General features: G+C 42.3%; 1 protein-coding gene across 11 annotated transcripts in view; it reads right to left on the reverse strand.

Moving 5' to 3' along the window:
* The window catches only part of CAMK2G (calcium/calmodulin dependent protein kinase II gamma), a 114,244-nt gene that overhangs the window by 55,748 nt on the left and 35,954 nt on the right, over positions 1-22,542 (reverse strand). For all 11 annotated transcript variants that reach the window (XM_054382687.1, XM_054382681.1, XM_054382682.1 and 8 more), the window contains exon 3: positions 5,923-5,982. In XM_054382687.1, the coding sequence (XP_054238662.1) occupies positions 5,923-5,982 (60 nt within the window). The remainder of the gene's footprint in view (positions 1-5,922; positions 5,983-22,542) is intronic.

A 22,542-nucleotide genomic window follows, 5' to 3' on the forward strand; every position in this document is an offset into this window, starting at 1 on the left:
GAGTATGCCACTTGGAAAACGACAGGTTTCCATAGGGCAGCAGGCGTGGTCAACCACTGGAGAATCCCCTTCATTTTAACTGTTCTTTGCACATAACATCCATTCTGTCCTAATTGCAAAGGCAGTCTGGATGTCTGCTGATTACAGCCAAACATAGCCTGTTTTTTTTTCTCTTGTTCACAGAGGAAGCAATTCAAATGTCTTTTTAAGGAAAAGGTGAGATGAAAACATTTCAAGTGGCAACAAGGGGGGAAAAGTGAGGGCCTGCTTTACCAAGAGTAGTATCTCAAAATGAGACATGAGAGAAACATCAGTTGTGGCTGATACCACTAAGAAAATAAATCCAGTATTAGGTTTGCATCCTGTTTCCCTCCTAGGTTAGGTATAAACACTGTGAGACTGTCCAGCTACACTGCATGCAGCAGCACAGTACCCTTGATCCTTGCAGCAATTCACACCTTGATCAGAAGTATCATTTAAGGGTACACAAACTGGAAGCCTTTTTTTACAGATATCCATCAAAATCGTTCCCAAGGACACAGAACTTGTCAAAGGAAATAAAACTGAACTGAGTCAAAAGAAATTATTCTAATTCACAGGAGATATCTGTACCATTTTCTCCCCATTTTAAGTAAAAACGTGACCAAAATTGAGGTTTATGCCCAAAGAAGCCAATAGATAAAAGTTAAAATAAAAAGAATTCAGGTGCAAGCATATTTTGGAGAACAAGTCAGAAGTAGGAAAAAACCTGAAAAAGCAATAATTCTGATAAGATGCTGAGGACAGCATTTCACTACTGCTATAAATTCCCTCAAAGAAATTAACTGAAGCAGTTCAGCAAATGATGTGGAGGCAAATATCACAGCCAGCATTTGGCTCTGGCTCTTGGGCTGCTACCAGCCATTCTTAAAATAGGTATTTTTATTATTATAGACCTAAGCGCAAGCAGTTCTTCACAGCAAAGGCTGCCATGAGCTGGGACACAACCACCAACCAGTCTGAACTATGAACAAAAGATATTCAAGAACTACATTTGTACAATTGAGTTAAAAATATCTAAGGAAGAACACTGATCATCTTATGATTGATCCAAAGAGGGGCACATATTTAGACTGGTGTAACAAAGAAAATTTAGAAGAAAGGCAACACCTAACAAAATGGTCGACAAAATCCATGCATAGAGCAGGCTTCATGGTACATTGAACAAGTCATAACCCTACTCTTGTAGAAGACCATGGGAATGCCAGAAAATAACTATGAATGAAGATTTTTCCAAATTTAACATCATTATTGGTTTGGGAATCCTAGGACAGGAAAGGTCGTATTCAGCACTGTACAGAATTTCACATCTGCATTAAACAAACCTATTCTGTCACTGCTCTAATATTTGACAAGTACCAGGAAGCATGGGGAAAAAAGTATTTACAAGACTTAAAAAATCAAATACACTAGCTGACTGAAATTATGTTTACAACTAAGGAGAAGACCAAAAGAGCCATTCCAGTAAGCAAGAGTCATTATTCAACACATCACAAGTTTATCTCTGTAACAAACAGAAGGCAGTGGAGATGTCTTTTATCTTAGACACTGCACAAGCTTCAATAGCAGAATTGGGAAGGCATCTGCAAATGCAGGGTCTTGGTTGTGAGCATGCTTATAGATATCTGCTTCTTTCCTACAAAGTAGGGACCAAGTGAGAAGGCAGCCATACCATGCTCTTCTACATATTCTCAAACACATCCATGTCAAATGCCCATACATAAATTGATAGACAAGGGAACCACTGCAGGAAGTAGAACTTTCCACAGAGCTGTGACTCTTGCCAACTTCAAAGATATTTTATCTGCATAAAGACAGTAAGGCTTCTGTTATATTTGGTAAGCATGACTGGCAAATGGTTTCTCTGGACCAGAATGCAAAATGCTTTAAAAAGTTGTCAGGAGTTAAAAACCAAACAAACCAAAACCCAACCCCAAACCCACCCACAAAACCAAACCCACAAACTGCAAGTTAAGGAAACAGTCCCTATACTAAACTGAACTCTGAGGTTATCAGGTGTAACAGCACATTGAAACGGATGGTTCACAAAGAGAATGGGATACATACTATAAGCTGGAAATCAGAAAATTGTCTAGGTCAACGTTCTTCTGTCCAACTCTTAGGATTACCACACTGTGATTACCTTAACCATAATGTGTATCTAGAGACAAGAAAAACACCCAATTACAGAGCAATAGCCTATAATTAGGACTGGGATTTAACGAGGGCACATTAGGATAACTCAGAAAGTGGTAATTTCACAAAGCGCAACAGCAAATGGAACTATCACCATTATTTTGTACCTAAGGCAACCTTTATTCTATTGGAGTAGCAGTGTTAGAGTCAGAGTACTGCAGTCCAGAATCTCTATAGCAATGTCTTGTAGCAAATGCCACAAATGCAGCAATAGGTTTGCTTTATATCCTGTGTACAGGCAGACAAGAGAAGCAGCCCACCTCATAGAGTTCTAACTTTGAATCCTTTGCCCTGGACTCAGAAGCTGAGGTCAGTGCAGAAGAGCAGGTCATGCTGCAACACAGTTTGCAACAAAACCAGTAACAAAAAAAGTCAATGGGGAAAATAAAACAAGGGCAAAATCCACAGAATTATTCAGGACTGGTGCAGTGTTACGGCCCTAGCCTCACACTGAAGCAACTCAGCAAATATTCATCCAAAAGAGTTTATGACACTGAAGAGCAGTAACTAGTGAACACTAACTGCTGATAGGCATTTCAAGGAATAAACCTACCACTATGTCAGAACACGTCCCTCCTATGACAATGTAACAAGTCCAAGGAACATGGAAGAAGCAATCCATGTAACATCTGGACTTAAGCCAGGCTTCTAATAGCATCTTAAGTTTTATTTCCATAGGCAATTCAGAAAAAAAGAAATGTGTATTCAGAACTAGCTTACAACAGTGTATACAATTCAGTGAAAAAACCCCCATACTAAAAACTGATCACTGTCAAAATGGAACAAGGTATCAAGCAGTACCTTTAGGAGTCTGTCCAGAGGCCAACAGTATTCAATAGTGTTATTAATTATCTACATGCAATATGTGGCTTTGTTATTTAAATTCATGTTACTGTGGGAGGAGTTGCAACCATATTATACTAACAGATGATAAATCAAAATAGTCTTGGAAACACTTGGGGTGTATCCCATAGAGTGGATTTTTTCCTGTCTGTTTTAATAAAGACAAATCTAAGGTATACCTCAATATGAATCCTCATCTATACAAGATAGAAAAAATATTTGCTTGCCAGAAGTTCTGCTGAAAGTAGCCTGGAGCAACAGCAACAGAAAACAAATTTGCATCATCAGTATTTTAATGACAAGTTTAAAAGGGTTGATGTACAAAATTAGTATTTTCAGTAGGACAGGGAAAGCAATTCTCCCCCTTCTAGTCAGCACTGACACGGCCTTGGTTGGAATCTTATGTCCAGTTTCAGGCATCACATTTCTAGAAAGATATGAAAGCCACTGGACACAGTCCAGGGAAGGGGAGTGGAGAGAAAAATGAAAAAAACAAAAACCTGCAGGTCTAGAAAGCATGACATATGAGGAAAGACTGAAAGAACTGGGTTTGTTTAGTCTGAGGAAAAAGAAGACTAAAAAGAGATATGATAACAGTCTTCAAATATGTAAAAGATTGTTACAAGAAAGAAAAACTACTTTCCACATACACTTCAGATAGAACTAGAAACAACAAGCTAGGCTAGTAGCAAAATATGTTTTTTTCCTAATGTCTGACAGAAAAATTAAACGTTTGAAGGAATGCCACCAGGGGCTGTGGAAGCACTGAAGGTTTTTAAGAACAAACATGCCTGGAACAAGCCCAATTTTCAAAGGACTGACAAACAGACCATATGATTTCCCAAGGTCTTACGGAACGCACTTTGATTCTATATCATAGGCATAAAACTTAATTCCTTTATTGCTATCTGTGACCACCTGTTGAGTTGAGAATGACTAGTCTCTTAATCTTATAAGAAAATGTTTTTTTTCTAGGAACACAAGAAATGATCTGACAGTGCAAGAACCAGTAGCATTCCCCGAAACTGTCTTTTCCACAGCACAATACAACAGGAGACAAGCACTGTCACTCATTACAGATGAGAAACAAGTTGTAGAATTGAACCAGGATTGTGACATGTTTCTGTTTTCGGTGCAGTTTACTTATAAAAGTGGTTTTCCCATTATGTGTAAGATTTACTCTGTGAGAGGCCTAGCAAGGAAGGATGTAAGAAATGATAAAAAGGAGAGATGATGAAAGTGAAGTTAGGGCCAAAATAAAAAGTGACATCACCTAGTAAACTAAGTGCAACAAGTCTTATGGGGCAAATGAAGCTTGGTAACTAGCTAAATGTGAGTTTTAGTCATTCTGAATATTGCCAAGCAATAAATTTACCAGCCAATATATTCATCAGTGCAAATTACTGCAGAAGGTGGCAACTGCTCCTCTCATCATGCCATACCTCCACAACTACACTCAGATGCAACAAAGCTCTTCCTGCTGAAAAGCTGTTACTAAGGTGCTTTGCACTTTGTGAGATTCTGATCTTGGGGAAATTGCTTCTTCATCACATACGGAATAGGCTACAGATGCTAGTCCACAGGGTATGCTGTGAGACACCTTTCCTCTCCCAGGTCTTCAGAGAATAAGAGCAAACGATTACGAAGCTGAAAGTCAGACCAGACAGATGCCCTTAAAATGTTATCTACACTGAGAGATAGGGTTATGCAAAAAGAAAGACAAATGTAATGCATCACAGGTTTCCCAGGCAGGGATATTTAATAGAGGTTTGGTTGAAGGTGGCAGTTCGGTATTTCTTAGTGTTTTGGGGTTTTTTGTTTGTTTTTTTTTTTTAAATAAATTACCTAAAATTAGACCTTAGCTAGGATCCTAGAAGCTCTAGAACACAAGAGGTTTCAATTAAACACAAGGAAAAACTTCTGAAACAGACTGTCCAGAGAGCTTGTAGCATCTCCTTCTTCACAGAGACTTTTGAAACCCACCTGGATGCACATTCCTGCACAACCTAATCTAGGCAAACCTGCTTTAGCAAGGGGATTGAACTAGATGATCTCTGAAGGTCCCTTCCAACCCCTGTATCATTCTGTGATTTATTTAAAGGTCCTATAAAGAGGATTATTAATTGTCCAAATATTTTGCTTAAAGCCATTTCCAGCAATGCGATATTTCTCTACAAGAAAATTTGTGACAAAATTCCATGGTGCTTTGGAATTAGATAAAAATCCATGCCCTCACTCTGCAGTTCAGTAAATCATGTAGTTTTGGTTTGAGGTTGTGCCTTATTTTGCCTCTTCCTGTACTTCCAGACAAACCTGTTTCCTTTACTTCATTATTCTATTGGTTGGTTGTTTTTTGACTACTGTCAAAATGGACAGTGGTCTCTTGGCTTTGGAGTAAGTGACCACGGTAATGGAAAGAGCTGGCATACTAGCCCACCCTCCTTTCAACTTTGGGTGTGACTTCGAATACAGCATTTGATCAGATACATCAAAAAGCGCCAAGAGGACAAAACAGAAGACAGGCATGGGGAAAACAAACACAACAGCTCACCCCCATGCAAGAATGATAGATGAGAAGACAAGAGTCATGTATCACCCAAGGAGCCAGGACAACTCTGCTTGGGCAAGTGTACAAGAACACAGAACACTTTGGTGAACATCTGGGCCAGGATGCTAAGGAATGGGACAGGGTCATACGCAGAGTTTGTCAAAAAAGAGAAAATGAGGTGACTTCAAAAGGCAAGTCTGACCACTTGTGAACATTCAGGATACATCTGCTCTCCTACTAGATGAGACACGATATTTCTCTCTCACCCCCATCCCTCTGAGCCCAAGGAGGTTTACCAATATTTGGATGCTTTAGAAGTCGGCAGATTCGAGCTTCACGTTCCAGTTTCTGGTGATCTGAAAGAGAATAAAACCCAAGCTGTTAAGAACCACATCTCTGAACCAAAGTCTTCAAATTCAATGGAGAAAAGAACACAGTGACACCAATAGACATCCAGAAGGCTGGAACACATCTGTCTCCCAAAACCTCACAGACATTTCAGGTGAGGGCTATGCAGTGGAGGCTACAGGAGAATGTCTGTTTCTGCTACAGAGCTAACACTAAACTGATACTTGCTCTTTGGATTTTAAGTGAGTAGTTGCCTCATAAACATGCAAAGCCACTTCTCCAGTAACACCCCTGTTGAGGCTTACACCCTTCTCCAAGGCTAGAGAGGAGGAGGAAAAGTCTCTGAAGAAATAAGCCACGTGAAATGGGAAAAGGATCTCCTTCCATTCCAGAGAAACACTGGGGAAGAAGGGCAGAAGAGGGAGAAACAGACAGCTGCTGCTAATGCACAGCCATCACATGAACTAAGGAACTCTGCCAGCTCCAGTGAACTGCAAATGTAACCATACTTCAGCACCCATGAACGGATGTGCTGGTGAAACGCTGATCAAGCACTTAGAGTTCTCCAGGCAAGAAGCTCTGCCTAAATGCTAAGCATGCTTATTCCAGCCCAAAGGCAACATCAGTTCAAGCACAACTGTCATCTGGGTTAAAGGCAAAAATAATGAGAGCAAAAAATGGTTTCTTCTCCCTAGAAATATATCATACATGAGGTGAAAGGGAATGAAAAGGAGCTAGAGGAACTCTGCCCATCTCAGCCTTTTAGTCACTGAGACTCAGATAGGAAATTTTTCAACTACAGCAACGATTGAGTCCTGAATTTTCACAACAAAACTCCCATCTCCTCAAATGAAATGCTCACATTGGAGAAATAGATTCACTGAAATCATCTGAGGGAGACAAATCTTTCAGGCAGCCCTGGCAACTGCTAAACTCTACATTTCTGGGGATGCAGATGTCTAGAAAGAGGCATGAAGCAAGGACTGTCCTTCCTTCTCAGTCCAATCATCAAAAGAACACAGCATTTCCTGACTGCTCTTGACACTTCATCTGTAGCAGATCTTTAATACACAGGCCTGAAAACATAGCTACTCTGCATCCCCTGTAACACACTTCACAGGGTTAAGCAGGAGCCTTGGCTGACCGGGCTATGAACAGATCACCGGTAGGAATGCAGCATCCTGCAATTTACAGAAAACCCACTAGAGACTCACTTCAACAAAGCCACACTGCACTGCTCTTCCTGAGAACAGCCTGTGCAGCTACGTGGTTTCTGCATGGTCTTCCCTTCCTATTGTAAAAGAAGGCTTTGGGCAACTGTTCTCTTCCCAATGATGAGAAGATAAAGACCAAGCGGGATCCCAGAACACTTTTCCAGGCTGGAAACGGCAGCTCAAGGCACTGGAGAACTTCTGTCTTCTTTTCCACTACTGAAGTGCAGAAAATGTCCCAGTTAATACTTTATAGGACTGAGATATGCTTACACCTTCATTTGCTACTGTTCAGAGATAGAGGAAAGTAAATTAGTCCTTTCATCTCTCCTGCCTTCTCATTTCACAAAATCATTGTTGTTGTTGCAACAGTTCTATGCCAGAACGCTCTCCAATAAATAGGCAGGCAGCAAGAAAGGCTGCACAGCTTTCATGATCCTGAGGCTTTGGTGCAGTGCAAGCTCTTTCTCACCTGTATTGCTGGTGGGGGTGCCTTGCCTTCTCTTTTAGCAGCATTTTTCATAAATGAAGTTTTGCAAAACACAGTTGCAAGGTAACAGACTGTGCCGCATGCTCTGCATTCAGCCCAGATTCTCACAGCAGGACAAGAGTTTAAGATAAACTATCTGTAGCCCACTTGCATGTCTGGGTCTTGCAAATTCCCCACTTACCCTCCCAGCTCTACTTGGAACTCCTACAGAAGCAGATCCTTCAACTGCCCAGATCACATTGCCCTCGTGCACGGATACACTTGCTGAGAATCTGTTCCCAAGTACAAGGACATGGGGAAGCAGACAGCAAAAACAGCTGAGCAAAAGGGGAAGGAAAAGTAAGAGCTCACCACGTGCTACTCAGCCACTGAGTCCTGACAGCCAGGACAGACAGCTGACAGGAGCAAGGCTCAGACAAAATGACATAACCATCAAAATGCCATAGGAGATGTAAATCAAGAGCAATTGCTCCTCTGAAATCTTACACCATCATGCAGAGGGAGGGGAGCGGGCAGGGCAGCTAGTGATCATGGGCAGCAGGCGCACAAGAGCTTGTGACAAGAGGTCATCACCCCATACACCATCCCTCCAGCACCACACAGCCTGGCCAAAGACCAGAGGAGGAGTACAGCACTCCAGTCACAAGGTACAGGAAACTATTTCTGGTCAGAGGGAAAGCATACCACACTCTTCTGTCTCCAAGGCAACAAAACAGGCAAACTCAAGCACAACTTGCAGAGAGAAAGCACACTTCAGCCCCAGGAGCACCAGCCAGCAGCAGGCAGCCACCACTACTGAGAGCAGCAAAAGGTCAGGCTGAGCAGGTTTCCTGCCACAGGTTTTGGAGGCATGGATTCCATTCCTGCAGGATCACTTGTCCTGTTGCAGGTAGCACCAGAACACAGCCCCAACCACGACAACCCATCCTCAAAGAGAGCCCCTTTCAAAAATCCTTCTTCATTGCCTGGTGGCATTTGGTACAGTGAAGACATTTGACTCTCATTCCAGGGACTGGTAGGCAGAGTTGATTTGGTACTTGCAGGGAACAACCTGGTACCTAAATGCATAAGGAATAAACAAGGAATCTTTCTCTGGTCTAACAGCCATTAGGAGACAGAAACAAATTACAAAATTCTGTGTGACTGTGGAGCAGTCAAAGGCTAAGACTTTACCACATCTCTATCACTGAACCTTAAAAATGCAAAGTATTCTTAACTGTATTTGAATAATGATGAAAAGATGACATGGGTTCACACCCCTGCATTACCAAGAGCTTATAAAGCAAATATTTTCTCCTCTTTCTGCCCAAAAGACCAAAGTTGTTTCTGTTTCTGCAAGCCATTTGTGGAGTGAAGGCGTTTATTCTTACAGCACACTGGAAGTACACCTTGTAGCTAAGAAACACAGCAATGCATGTGGCCTACCTTACAGGATCCTAGGCTTGAGACATTAAGCCTATTTCTTACATGCTACAAACTAGAAAATTCAACCAGCAATTTTCATGACTTGCTTAAAACACAGTATATCCTTTAGAAAACATAAGGGTTCATCACGTACAAGACTTCAAGTAATAAATAAAGTTATGCACCCACAGAAGTTACTTCAAATGTTAGTTATCCTTCCTGTTAAAAGTTAGATGAATTCAGACTTGGAACAGCAGTGCTATCTCCTGCTTCCAAATATTGGATTTCATTAAGATCTTTTCCTGCTATGTTATAGAGCTGTCTAGCCCTGAACAATACAATGCTTACAAACAATGCTTAAAACTTAAGTACAGGATATTACAAGCACTCATCTAATATTCATTTACTGTTTTCTAGCCAAAAAATAGAACCTTGCTATTTGGACAGTTCTCCTATTTACAGTCTAAAGCAACGAGTATCTACAAAGACAGAAAAGTGCAGTCTACATAGCTCTTTTGTGGCAAAATTTAAAATGTAAATGCTTAAGGAGACAGTGTTTAAAAATAGAAGGGCAAAGCTTTCCTGTGTTCAAAACACAAACTAAGGCATGAATATCTGTTTGTCTTTATTAGTCATTTACACAATAGATAGGATGTCTGGATCTTTGTTCAGCCTAGGAGACTACATTTAACCAAACTACCTTTAACATTATTGCTCTGCAAATACCATGCTGTCATTCTAGAAACATTAACACTGGATTTCTTCAGAACACATCCAATAAGAAACTGCCTGTTTAGAAAGCTGGGATTTCTTTGGGTTGGGCTTTGATTTGTCTAGGGATTTACTTCAACAGAAAACAAGAATGACTGGGTTAGTATCATTTGGAGAGTTAAGGCCCTGCAAAAATGAAACTGCTTCATTTTATACCAAAATGCAGCCCATTCACTGGGACAAGACTGCTTGGAAGACACAAAAGATGGGACAGAAGTGGTCATGCACAATTAATGTCACAGCCGAAAGAATCTCTAAATGGGCAAGTTAAAACCAACCCTGTTTGAGTACAGAACACCAAAACCATAATAACTTGGCCTGTACATTCTAAATGCATCAAACTTCAGAAGATAAATAGGATAATATGATATAAAAGAAAGGTGTACCCAAAAGACATAAAAACCAAAATGCAGACAGCTTTACTTAATGAACCTCCATCAAGGTGGAGAATATGTCTAGTTTTATATTGTGGAGTATTTCTTACTCTTTCGTAAGAAATTTCTTTCATTATCTGACCACTTCAATCTGTTACCCCAAAGATATAGTGGCAGAGATGGATAAATAAGAAAACACTCAACTTATGAACTCCATTCTTCTCCAGGGTATCAGTTCCTGGTGTTCTACTCCAGCCAGTGTGTGCATGCCTACTTTGCAGTAGGTTTTGATTCACTGGGTCTTTCTTCTCCCCCAAGGCTACTCAAGGCCTGAAGGAAAACATTTCCAGACACACAGACAGGGCACAGGACATCTACAAATCTCAGTAGTCTAGAGCTGTCAAGTGAGAACATTTACATAACACCACCCCAAAAAAAAAAAAAAAAAAAAGATGAAGAGAAAGGTCACTGTGCCTAATCAGCCTGTCAAGATGCTAAGCTGAAGAGAGTAAAGGCTGCCAGAGAAGTGCAGGGAGACTGTGTGGAGCTGATGTACACTTACACAAGGCAAAGTCTGGAGAAAAACACCTATAACAAACCCCAAAAGGAGACCAGGCCCAAACATAAAAGGTGAGGCCTGAACTTGAACTGGGGAGCAGGACAAGGTCGTTAGGTGTCAGGTGCTGACACTGCCACCATGCACCAGAAGCACAGAGCAAAACCCTCCCAGATTCAGAGAGAGCTACACTGAACAGACTGACTCCTGCTCCCCCAGAGACGTGGGCAAGGGTTCTGTTTCAGCTGCAGGCAGCTACCATGCAAACATGCTTTTCCAGCCAGTCTTGGTACAGGCTTTTTAAAGGGAGATTAAAAAAGATGTGCCCTTTGTACCCCATCCCCTCCACCTCCCCAAGGATCACCAACATTTATTGCTCTAGGAACAAACAGCAAAACCACATCTGTTTGAGGTAGTTCCTTCTCCTGGCAAGCAGAAGACACCATTAAAAAATAATTCAGGGAGTGGACAAGACATTTATTGAAACAAATCAAACCAAGATTTATCAGTGAAAGTAATTAATTTAAACACCTATCAGAAAATACAGTGGGAAAAGTTAATTCCAATGTACTTTCTTCAACAAACATTAGAAACAGCACTGTTTTGAAATGGTTCCATTTGCAAAGCAGCACACCCACTGCAGTGTTCACTGGCTTGCTTTACAAAACTGCAGCTATGCTGAGGGCCTGTGGCTAAAGTTCTCTACTTATTTAGCACATTTGTTTTAAGAAGGGCAAGGGGAGGGCAAGAAGCAGGGAAAAGATTCTAGCAGCCTAAATGTTTGGCCACCCCAATGGGAACGCAGATTCTTTCCTAAATGTGGTGAAAAGCAGCAGAAACAACACTAACCCTTGACTGTGAACTATCTGATGAAAAACTGTGTCATGAACGGAAGGGGGAAAAAAAATATCTTGCTCACCCCCTCCCTTAACCAACCCAATCTTGCCCTCAACTGCAATATAGCATTGGCTGCTCAACAGCATAGTCCACCTGCCTTTATCCTGCACTAGGACCATGCTCTACGGTTGCTGTTAAAGAAGGCTTGAAGCTATCATTCCTGTGGGAATACATTCTAGATTATATTTCTGAGAAAGGGAAGAGTCCAGAAAAGGAATCAAACCCAAAGCAATAACTTCAGTTTGATTGCTGTCATCATGCCAATTGCGAGAGTCAATTTGTGCCAGCCGCTAAGATATCAGAGTTGCTTCAAGACAGAAATCGAATTTGGATCAAATACATTTTGTAGTAAGGCTAGTCTGAGCCTTCAGGTTCCTTCATGCTTTTCTCTGCTTACTTAAAATTAAACTTCCTTCCTGAGACATTTCCATCAAAAGAAAGCTATCTCTCTTATCCTCCAAACTTCAAGCCACAGACTCTCACCTACAGTCTCTTACTTTCCCAACAAGACTGTGCTACAGAACAGCGGAGATCTCACAGCACTTGCAAATGCATGGCACATGATAGTATGCCATGCCATGCCATGCCATGCCACCACTTTAAATATGAATACCAGCAAATCTCAGATCACCACTATTTCCCCTTGTGCAGAAGTTAGTAGACGCTAACAAACAAACAAACGTCATCCTAGGCCTTAAGAATGACCAGAGGTCCTCACAGATTCTGTATATCCTTTCTGGCAAGAACCAAGAGCAGATATGCTTGGGGAAAAAAAAAAAAAAGAAGAAAAGAAGGCAAAAAGCATATAATGACACATCCCAAATGCTCTCCCTCCCTCTCTTCACCTATTTGCAGCTCAGGATTTTGACATTTCCTTTCAGTGTTTCTATATTGTTACTTCAAAGACCAGCCAAAATTAATAAATCTGTAACAGCACCCATTGCAGGTGACATTGCCAGAAGCCAAAGTCTGTTTTCAAGCCTCTCAATGCAGAATGACCCCATGATGTTCCAAGCATGGGGGTATAGAGGCACCCACTCCCTTACCACCAGTGCCAGCAGCTCTGCTGCAGCAACTGTGCAACAGTCATAAACTCACCAAGAGAAAGACAAGGCTGCAGCAAGCAAACAAAGGTGAAACAGCGAAGTTCCACTTCTCTCACCCAGTGAAAGCTAGAGAAACAAGATAGTTGTGAAATTTTCTTCATTTGCCTTCAGCAACTGACAAAGGTTCAAGTGTGTCCAAGAGGACAAAAAAACCAAAGCAAGCTTCTTTCAAGAAATGCTGGCAGATGTACTTTCTGAAAAAGCCTTTCCTCTAGCAAAACCACTACTATTGTAACACCTCCTACTGTAAACCACTACCTCGTAACAGCCTTTTCTCACACTCTCCCCACCTCCCAGAAACAAACAACTCCATGCATACAAGTGCAATACTATCCCCAAAAGTACATACACATGGATCTTAAGGACCACCAGGAAGTTCACACAATGGGTAACAAGTGTCTCACCACACACTAGTATCTGTGAACCACTTGGTATTAACTGTACTAAAAAACAAACCAAACAAAATAATAAAAAACCCCCAAACTACGCAATGTTAGAACAGAGTTTCCACTTTTTTATTCAAGTGATGTAGAAAGTAGATTATTAATGCTACAAGGTAGAAGTTAAGATGGTTTAAGTAATTATATTTCTCTCTCTGATAAGTGCCCTGATGAGTGTGGGTCAGGGAAATTTATTCTCTTTTCCAGTATTTCATTACCTTGTATTTACTCTGCAATGATAAATTATAATCACGTATACAACAGTGACAAAAGGAATGAAAGTATTAAGAATACCTAAAGGAGATGGATACCTGAAGAGGTCAGAGCACCTTTCCCATTTTGCTTTCTCTTCATATGCCTATTTATCAGTCTATCAGCAAACAACTTGTTCAATATTTTTCTTTGGGTTATCCAGCAGATGGACCTGGTGAGGGAAGGAGAATTCTTGTCCTCTTACTTCCAGCAGGAAGGCATACTCTGAGTACTGCTCATTGTACACATTATAAAACAAAAGAAAAGCAACCTGATGTGCACATTAAGGGCATACGAGGAACTTGAGCCGTCACAGACACCAACAACTTTCCAGGAACTTAAGGAGGTTAAACCACCAAATCAGCACAGCCTCATGCAATAAGTGAGAGTCATCCTGGTCACAATTAACAAATGTGTACACAAGAAAGTTACGTGTGCTCAAGCTTGACATGCCATTCCTAGGCTAAAAAGGCACAGATAAAGCCAGTTTGAATGCTTTCCCTCTCTCCCAGAAAACTCCCACCATTCAGCTAAGGTTCTTGACTACAGCAGATCCCATGGTTTGACCAAAGGCAGCACTGCAGAACATTATTGCATCTGAATGGATGTGCATGCACCACTATACAAAAAGAGAAGGAGCAAACACCCCATCCATTCATTGTAGGCATAGTCCCTGCATTCAAATTTGAATTCAATTCAGAATCTGAGCAAGTGACCTCCATTTGAGGTTGCTACAGCACTGGGAGCAGGACAACCCTCCACATCATCCACTGCCCCCTCCCCACCTGACCCATCCTTTCCCACAAGCCACAGAGACCCTGCTCTTTGTGTTATTTCAAAAGCTGTTTGCAAGCTTATTCAGCTAAAAGCAAAGGGACAAGTGGAGTCCAGTGGATTCAGTCTGATGCCTACGTCAGTGCAGCCACTGAAAAACAAGCCAGCACTACGACTGCATTAGGAGAGTGGAGGATATCTGCCTGCAGAAGAACTAATACAGGCCAAAGCACCATTTAGGCTCCAGTCAACGTCTTCAACAAGCTCTGACATGACACACATACCATCCCTCACAAACAAACCCTACTTTTGGTCCACATCTCCTCTCAGGGCATTCCAATTCCTCTTGCTGGGAAGAAAAAAAGGTCTCTTAATTTCCCATGTCATCCTTCCCATGTGGTATAGACAGACCTGTGCCAACTCTGATTTACTCTGTGTTTCCTTTTCCTGTCAACTAGTTAGTTACTTCTGTTACTAAAAACCAAGGAAGAATTTTGGCAGTATTTTATCAAAGAACCTCTGCTCTGAATTTCATTCCCCTTTTTCTTGCTCACCATCAGTTCATTTCATGCCACTATGATGAAGGCAAGTCATAAGGGAACATCTCTTCCAGGTTTGGTGAATAGGTGTGAAGGAAATGTTTCACCACTGAGATTACCTTCCAAACTGTGTGCTAGGTTAACACCTATGGCCACAGAAATCGGTATCTACAGTCTGCTGCAATAATTCTACCAACTCACCATTAAAACTACCCAGCAATTCACCAACTCCACCTCTTTCACTGGCTAATATGAGACCTATTCCTTGCTCAGGGTGGGATGAAATACAAGGAAAGTTATCAGTGCAGTGGTAGGTACTGGGAACCATTGCTGCAGCAGTGTCTGTTGCTTCCCTCTGAAAAAATACATCCTCCAGTTGTCAACACCAAAACCACAGTCACCTTCCTCCTGACCTGAAGCAATGGACATCATTAACCACAAACATTAATAAGCAGCTATAAGCACAGCAAATAGCAGTAATTCTGTAATCTCATTCCATCTGCTGTGGCCAGGAGATGTTAACTGCACCCACCAAAGGACTGTACGCTCCCCCAAGAATGGTGCAACTGCTGTCCGGTCCTTGCTTTGAAGTCTCCCACCAGCTTTGTGATGAGCATAACAGCATATTTTAGCTCCCTTTGGGTAATTTGGAAAGCTTAAGGGAACCTACATCCCAGTGTAAGGAAGATCTGTGAGATACAAACAGCTAGAAAAAGGAATAAAGTTTTTAAACCAGAGGATGCTGAGCTCCACAGCTTTGAATTGTCAAACAACTTGTCCTTTCTTTCACCAAGAAAGAGCAAAAGTTAGTACAACCCTCTGTCATGGTCACTTCAGACCTCGTGTCCTGTAAGAAGACTTTCAGTTCAGTTCACATTTGTCCAGCCTAATTCTCAAAACACATCCCCTCATACTGTCTGCACCCCACGCCTGCACTATAGCCTTCCTCTCCTCCCTCCCTGTGCCCCACATGCTGTGCCCCTACCTCTTTCCCCTGGCAGGGCTGCGGTTCTGCATGTTTCTCTCTATTTTGCCCCCTGCAGCTTGCACTTTCCTCTAGGGCCCCACATCCTGCAGGTTATGGTCCCCCAAACCCATGTCCCACAACACCACATCTCCCCACCTTCCCACAACTCAGCAGGGAGCCATACCCCTTCCCTTCCCTAGCAGTACACAGGGCAGCCCCAGATCAGCCCGCCCATCCCTGGTTTCCCATCTGCAATGGCAGTATTTTATCAAACTGCATTTTACAAGTAAATCACATGCTCAGCCACTGAGGGTGCAGAGCCAAGAAACACTCCAGTGCATGGGGGAAGGGAGCTGATGTATTTTTTGTTTCATGTGACCATTTTCCCAGCAACTTCGATAACAGTAGGAGTAGAATCTCCCCCCATACCTCGCCACTACCACCAAACTCTTCCTGCAGACACTCTCACAGCAGAGATGTGGAGCAAATGCACAACTAGAGAGTCTGCCATCTCATGGTGACTACAGCCAACTTTGAAGTCAGAGGTGAGACACTAGCCTTGCACCCCAGCTGACTGTTTGAAGGCTTCTGTGCAAGGAATTGCTATTTCCTACAAAACAGTGACAGGTTGTGGAAAAACAGTGGTGGGGGAAAATTTTAAAATGCAGTATTAAATGTAGGGCAGAGGAAAGGAGCATGCTCTGACACTCCACAGGTATTGGGGTGTTCTTCATACCCCAGTGGAAGCACAACAGCCAAAAAATGCTGCAGCGCAAACTGCAAACGACGTCTGATGTCCTGACGTGGCAACTAGAGTTGCTCTGCATCTCTGAGTGGGAGGTCTGGAGCAGTCTTCTAGACAGCACGTTGTGGTCCAGCACACAGAGAAATGCAGAAGTTGTGGGTTAGGCAAGAGGCAGTAGTTACAATGTAATTTATGCACATGAGTAACTACGTTTCTTTGTTAGAAAGTTGAGGGGGGAGTGATGGAAGAGACTGGCTATAAATTGTGTGTTTCAATAAATGGTATCCCAACGTGCTGTCACAGAGATTAAGATCTGAGTGATTTTTTGAGTCTGAAGTGATTTTAAGTCTAAATTTTAGAGGAGTTCGACACGCTTTCTGCAATAGGATGGACCGGACAATATGCATGGTGGTGTCTCCTAGCGCAAGCAGAGCTGTGCAACAATATTTTTCTTAGGTGCCCTTTGCAGCTCTCTCTTCACTTCCACAGCATTTTTTGTTGGATAATCTGTAGGTGTGTAATAAACTCTTCTACGCAGCCTGAAAAACCCTGAAGCACAAGGGGTTTTCCTCATCTTTAAAGAAATGGAGGAGAAAGGTAGAAGTACTGAAACCAGAGACCATGTCAACCACAAATCTGTGAACAAACTCAGATCTCTGGAATTTGATCCTCTCATTACCACATTTTTTCACCCCTCTGCAGAAAGAGAAATGAAGATAGAAACAACACAGTTCAAATCTAATGGATTTTGAGTAGCGTCTGAAAGCAAAAATTGATAGGGGGAGCATTAGCACTGCTGTAATACCTCATCAAATCTCACTTTGGGAAGCATGAAATCCTACCTCAATGCCATACTAAGACTAATGGATTTTTATTATAAAGAGCCAGTGTTCAGAAGTAAGGAAAACAATACTTTTAAAACCACACGTAGTCTATTTGGGTGGAACTGCCACCTAACAAGCCTGCATTGTTTTCAGGCTGTGATCTTGTCAAGCACAGCTTTCTTCACATAGAAGCTCCAGATCTTGGCCTGCCTGGTAAGCACAGCTTGAAAGTAGTTGTCCTGCCTGGTCACCATGGCTGCTCTCAGATTTCCATGTAAAGAGGCACTTGACTTCCATCTTTTCAAAAGAAGCAGCTGGTGCTCCACAGTTTTGATTATTATATGGCTACTTTTTTTCTGGTTTTGATAGATGCTAATGCTCCTGGCTACATCAGTTTAGATATCATTTGCCTGTTCAGGCATTTAATGCTGCTACATTACCATAATACTAATTTTAAGGCTATCTACAGCTTTCCACACACATCCCCCCAGGTCTTTTGCTATTGTTTGGATCTAAATTATGTGGTACCCTTTGGCATCAAATGCCACAGCAATATATGAAGATGCCAGACACTGAATCTTAAGAGATGGCCAGATGCACTGATAAACAGTCAAGCTAGCCAGAACAGCAGTCCTCATTCCATATACTGATTGACAAACAAAAACAACAACAAGGGGTTGAAACTGTAGCTCTTGCTATATCAAAGCACACATATCTGCAAATTGTTGCCTGTTGCAAGCAAAAAATGAAGAAAGGGAGGTCTGCCAGCAAGAGAAAGAAAACGCAGTGAAATTGTTAGTAAAGGAACTTCATCTGGTTGAGATTGGGTTTTAATAAGGCAGTGGTTAAGTCATGCCCACATGTCTTAAGAACAAATCCTTCTTGCTCTACAGTACACAAATGAACAGTGGCAGGCAGAGAAAGCTTCTTCCAGGCTACCCACCAGCCAGCCTCAGTTCTGACCTAAAAGGAGAAATTCTGCCCTACAAACATCACTTTGACCCACGCAAGTTGAATTTCAAATGTGAAGAGGACAGTGGAGCATAGCCTGCTACGGCCAGCACACAAGAAGCCTCCGCAGTCCCACACAAGCTCCACGGAGCACAAAGGTGGGATCCAGACTGTGACATCCTCTTTTAACAAAGAGGGTCCCCAACAGCTACCACTTCTGCAGACAGCATGGTTAAAAAAAAAAAAAAAAATCTCCTTTTGCTTCCTCCTTGTCCCTCTCCACCTTGACAGCTGGTCCAGCCAGATGTGATTTGGGACCCTTCTCATCCAATAACCAAAACTGCTCTCTCCATTCCAAGGTGAATGTTATGAAAAGTGATCCCCACTGCCCCTTCCTCAACCTTTCTCCTCCTCTTCAGTTCTTCTGCCAAGCAGTATATCCAGATACTATAGTCCCTTGCAAGCAGGCGGAGGACAACTACAGAGTTATCTCAATACAGTATATTGTTAAAATACTGCTGCAGGCCCTGCATAGACATACATAGTTCACACAGCTCATTGGAAAGTTGAAGAAGATGGGAAGATAGAAGTACAGCCCTTTACCTTAAAAAAAGAAAAAAGTGGAAAAAAAATGGGGGGGGAAATGTAAAACTTTTGTTCTGTAAGACTGATCACTGCAGCAAAAAGAGGTTCCTCGGTCCCATGTCCCAGTGGGGGAGGGGCATAGTGGCAGGAGAGGCAGCACTCTTCAGAGCTTAAGGACAGTGAGTCTCCCAAGCTGCTCTTGTTCAACACAGCCAGGATATGAAGTGACAGAAGCCAGTGGACATGAAGGCCTAGAAATCATGTCCTCCAGACCCTAGTAAATGCAAGCATAAAATGTGTTTCTACAAGAAAAAAAAACATTAACAGCACTTGTAGTCAGTAACACAGGAAGGAGACAAAGATGACTAAAGAAGTGTCCAGAAGCCAAAGCCACAAGAAAAAGCACAGAATATAGGAAGGACAGAGCACTCACCAAATAGAACAGTGCAAATAAAATGAGATCATGTGAGAAAAGAAAGCCCAGCTCATAGACGAGATTCAGTGGCCTTGGTGAAAGGGAGCAAATGACAGCATGGTGGCTACGTAGGGCAGGCTGCTCTCCTTCACAGGTTGTAACTCTCATCAGCAGTGTGAACCATTACTGACCATGTCATCTGCAGCTCAACAAAGAGCAAGCCTGGTAAACCCTGAGTTTACCAACAGTTGTGATCACCAAATAATCAGTTCTCCATTTTACAATCATTTAAAGAATTTCCTTTCCTTCACACTGTCCCTACATTCATTATTCCACCTCACCATAAAACATGTTTCTCTGTTCAGCTGGAGAAAAGCCACCAGACCTCATCCAGTCACCACAGCTGAGGTGGCACTCAGAGAGGGCATTCAGGCTAATATCATCCACCATCTAAAACAGTGACCATGCTGTTGGCTAATCAGCTTAGGAAGTGTCTGCCTCCAATCCATCTGCTTTGTTCTCACCTCATGAGCTGAGTCCAGTGCCAAATCAGTGGTTTGGGTGGCAGCCCTGTGAGCAGGGAAGGAGAAAAGATACAGAAAAGGCAATTTCAAGTCTTCCCTAAAGTCATTTGAGCTTCCACGGCAGTTAAAATTACAAACCTTACAGAAACTGCCCGCTGCAAAGAGCAACCAAATAAAGCTGCTGGCTCCCAGATGGCTGATGACCAAGCTACAGCTGTGACAGGCAGAGGAGAGGGGGAGAGCATGCATGAGTCCATGAGTGAGTCACTCACTCCCCACATCCCTGCTGGCCTAGCTAAATGCTGATGCCAGTCGATGATGGGTGCTGCAAACAAACTCTTAAGCCCACAGCACCTCCATTCTTCATCTCCTGGTGGGCACAGAACCCACACTGAACAATACAATTACTTTGCAAGTGTGCAAGCAGGAGAGGTAGCCATAACAGCCATTAGGGCTCTGAAATTCCTATATGGCTCTGATAGGCTTTCAGGTCTCCTCTTGTCCTTGCTCCTGCTTTCAGAGATTCATCCTCAAGGGCTGTGATCTCAGACAGGTGAGGATGCAATTCAAAGCTCCTTCCTTTTTGAGGAGGAAAAGACTGAAAAAACATGTGAAATTAAATAGATAATAAAATAAAAATAGTGATAAAGACACTGTGTAGGAAATTGCTTCTCATCCTTTTACTGTTATAGTTTGTTTACAGTGCTGACAGCTCACTGGTATCATTCAAGCAACAAGTTCAGACGATCATATCAAGATTGCTTTACCTCAATGCCAAAGGTTAGGAAGAAGGCAGCAGTAAGCCTACTAACAACCCAGAGCAAAAAAGGCATCGGAATTAAAAGCAAATCATATTGAGTCTAAATAATGTTTGTAATGTCTCCCTTACAGACGCACCAAGGACAGAGAACTAGTTCAAAACAGACACTCCAGCTAGTTAGATCTCTACACCTCAAAAGGCAGTCTCACATGCTGCAATACCAAGGCACCACAACCACAAATCATGCAGTAAAGTCATCCCATGTTTTAAGAATGGAAGGGTTTAGGCAAGTCCTGCAGTACGTGATGCCATCCCTATGGGAGAGCTATTAAGTTTTAACTATCTTCAGCCACTGAGTATGAGACAGATTTCCTTCCCCTAGTTCCATAAGCATACAAACATGTCAGTAGGAACTGGGAGAGAAAAGGAAAAGGAAAAGAGCCTTGAATAAACAGAGCGAGTCCCCATTTCTAGCATCTGCAAGGCTGGTGTACACACTGGATGCTGAGGACATCAGCAACAGAAGCTGGTTAGGCGATAGTCATATCAAGAAGAAAGGGTCAGGTCACAAACTCTAGGGTTTAGGCTACTGATGTTCAACTTGGCAATTTGTAAATTCCATCTCCTACTTGCACAGCTCTGAAAACTTTCCCCATGACTCGGTTGTGAAATGACAAATGGGTAAATCATTGTTGTTCTCACAGTTACAACTGCATGAGATATCACTGGATTCTCCTCCAAACCATTATCCTAAACAGTTCAGGGAATGCAAAGAAATAGAAGACCAGCTAATCCATCTATTCCTCTGTCCAGAAAAAGTATCTTACAGTGTTCTTTCCACCACCTACTACATCCCCCCTACACCTCTCACCCCACTCCCCCATCATTTAAGAGCTACCTTCAAAGCTTCCTTGTCTATGACTTAAGACACAAAATGGGAAGATGACAGTGTTGGCACACATGGTGATAGGCAAGGAATATGCACAGAAGTGAGCAGCACAAGGCAGAAAGTATGATGCTGCATAGGCACATACTCAACCAAGAGTGTGGTAACAGTAAATCTTATGATGGATGTGCACTTGCAACGGCTTCATAAATGGTCACTGATATAACTAAATATCGACGAAAGGTCAACAGTTCAAACTACTTGTGCAGTCTTTTCTACAGCAGCCTAAGCAGGCAGTACTGCTTGAATGCTTTGATGCCACATTTCCCTAAGGAACCTGCTGCCAAAACAAGTATATCTGAACTCATTTACTGCAATATTAACATGTGAACAGGAAAGAGATGATCATTTCTGCAGCCTTCAGAACAACACAGCTCACATGGAGAAAGAGAGCGAGAGAATGAATGGAACAGTGGTCAGAGATGCAATGCTGCTGCAACCCCACCCCACAACAGGCAAAGCTAGTCATTGGAGTACTCTGTCCAGTCTGCAGCTACGTACTGCCTATTGATTCTCCTGAAGCAACCAAAGCTGCTACTCCTTCCAAGCATACATTTGGCCAGCAATGCCCATTAGCCAAAACCGGGCATTCCAAGACATAGGTATTCATGTCTAAAATTTCCTGAAAATGCAAAGATGCACCACCTTAAGAAGCCCTGTCTCCCACTCAGCTCTGGCAAAAGTATCCTGAATCAAAGCAAACCTCTGCTGTAAATAGAAGGGGTTCAGGGACTAAATCCAATTATGGAGAGCCAGAGAAAACCAGTTTCCCATTCTACTGCACTCCAAAATATCATGTAGAAATACAGCAATGGGCAAATCAATGAGTGCACTTGGAGTTCTGGAAGGCTTCTTTATTTCCTTCTATCAGTTGACCTCATCCATCCAAAACCTCTGTAGTGTAATCTCTGCTTAACTTCCCTGAGCACGTGGCTCCTGAGCGCAGAACATATGTCATATGCACCAGGATTTATATATCTGTGCTAGAGTAGATTTATATCAACTGGCTCAGGTCCTGATTGTGCAATTGATCATCC

The sequence above is a fragment of the Indicator indicator genome, chromosome 7 (genome assembly GCF_027791375.1).
Source record: "Indicator indicator isolate 239-I01 chromosome 7, UM_Iind_1.1, whole genome shotgun sequence".
Taxonomy (NCBI): Eukaryota; Metazoa; Chordata; class Aves; order Piciformes; family Indicatoridae; genus Indicator; species Indicator indicator.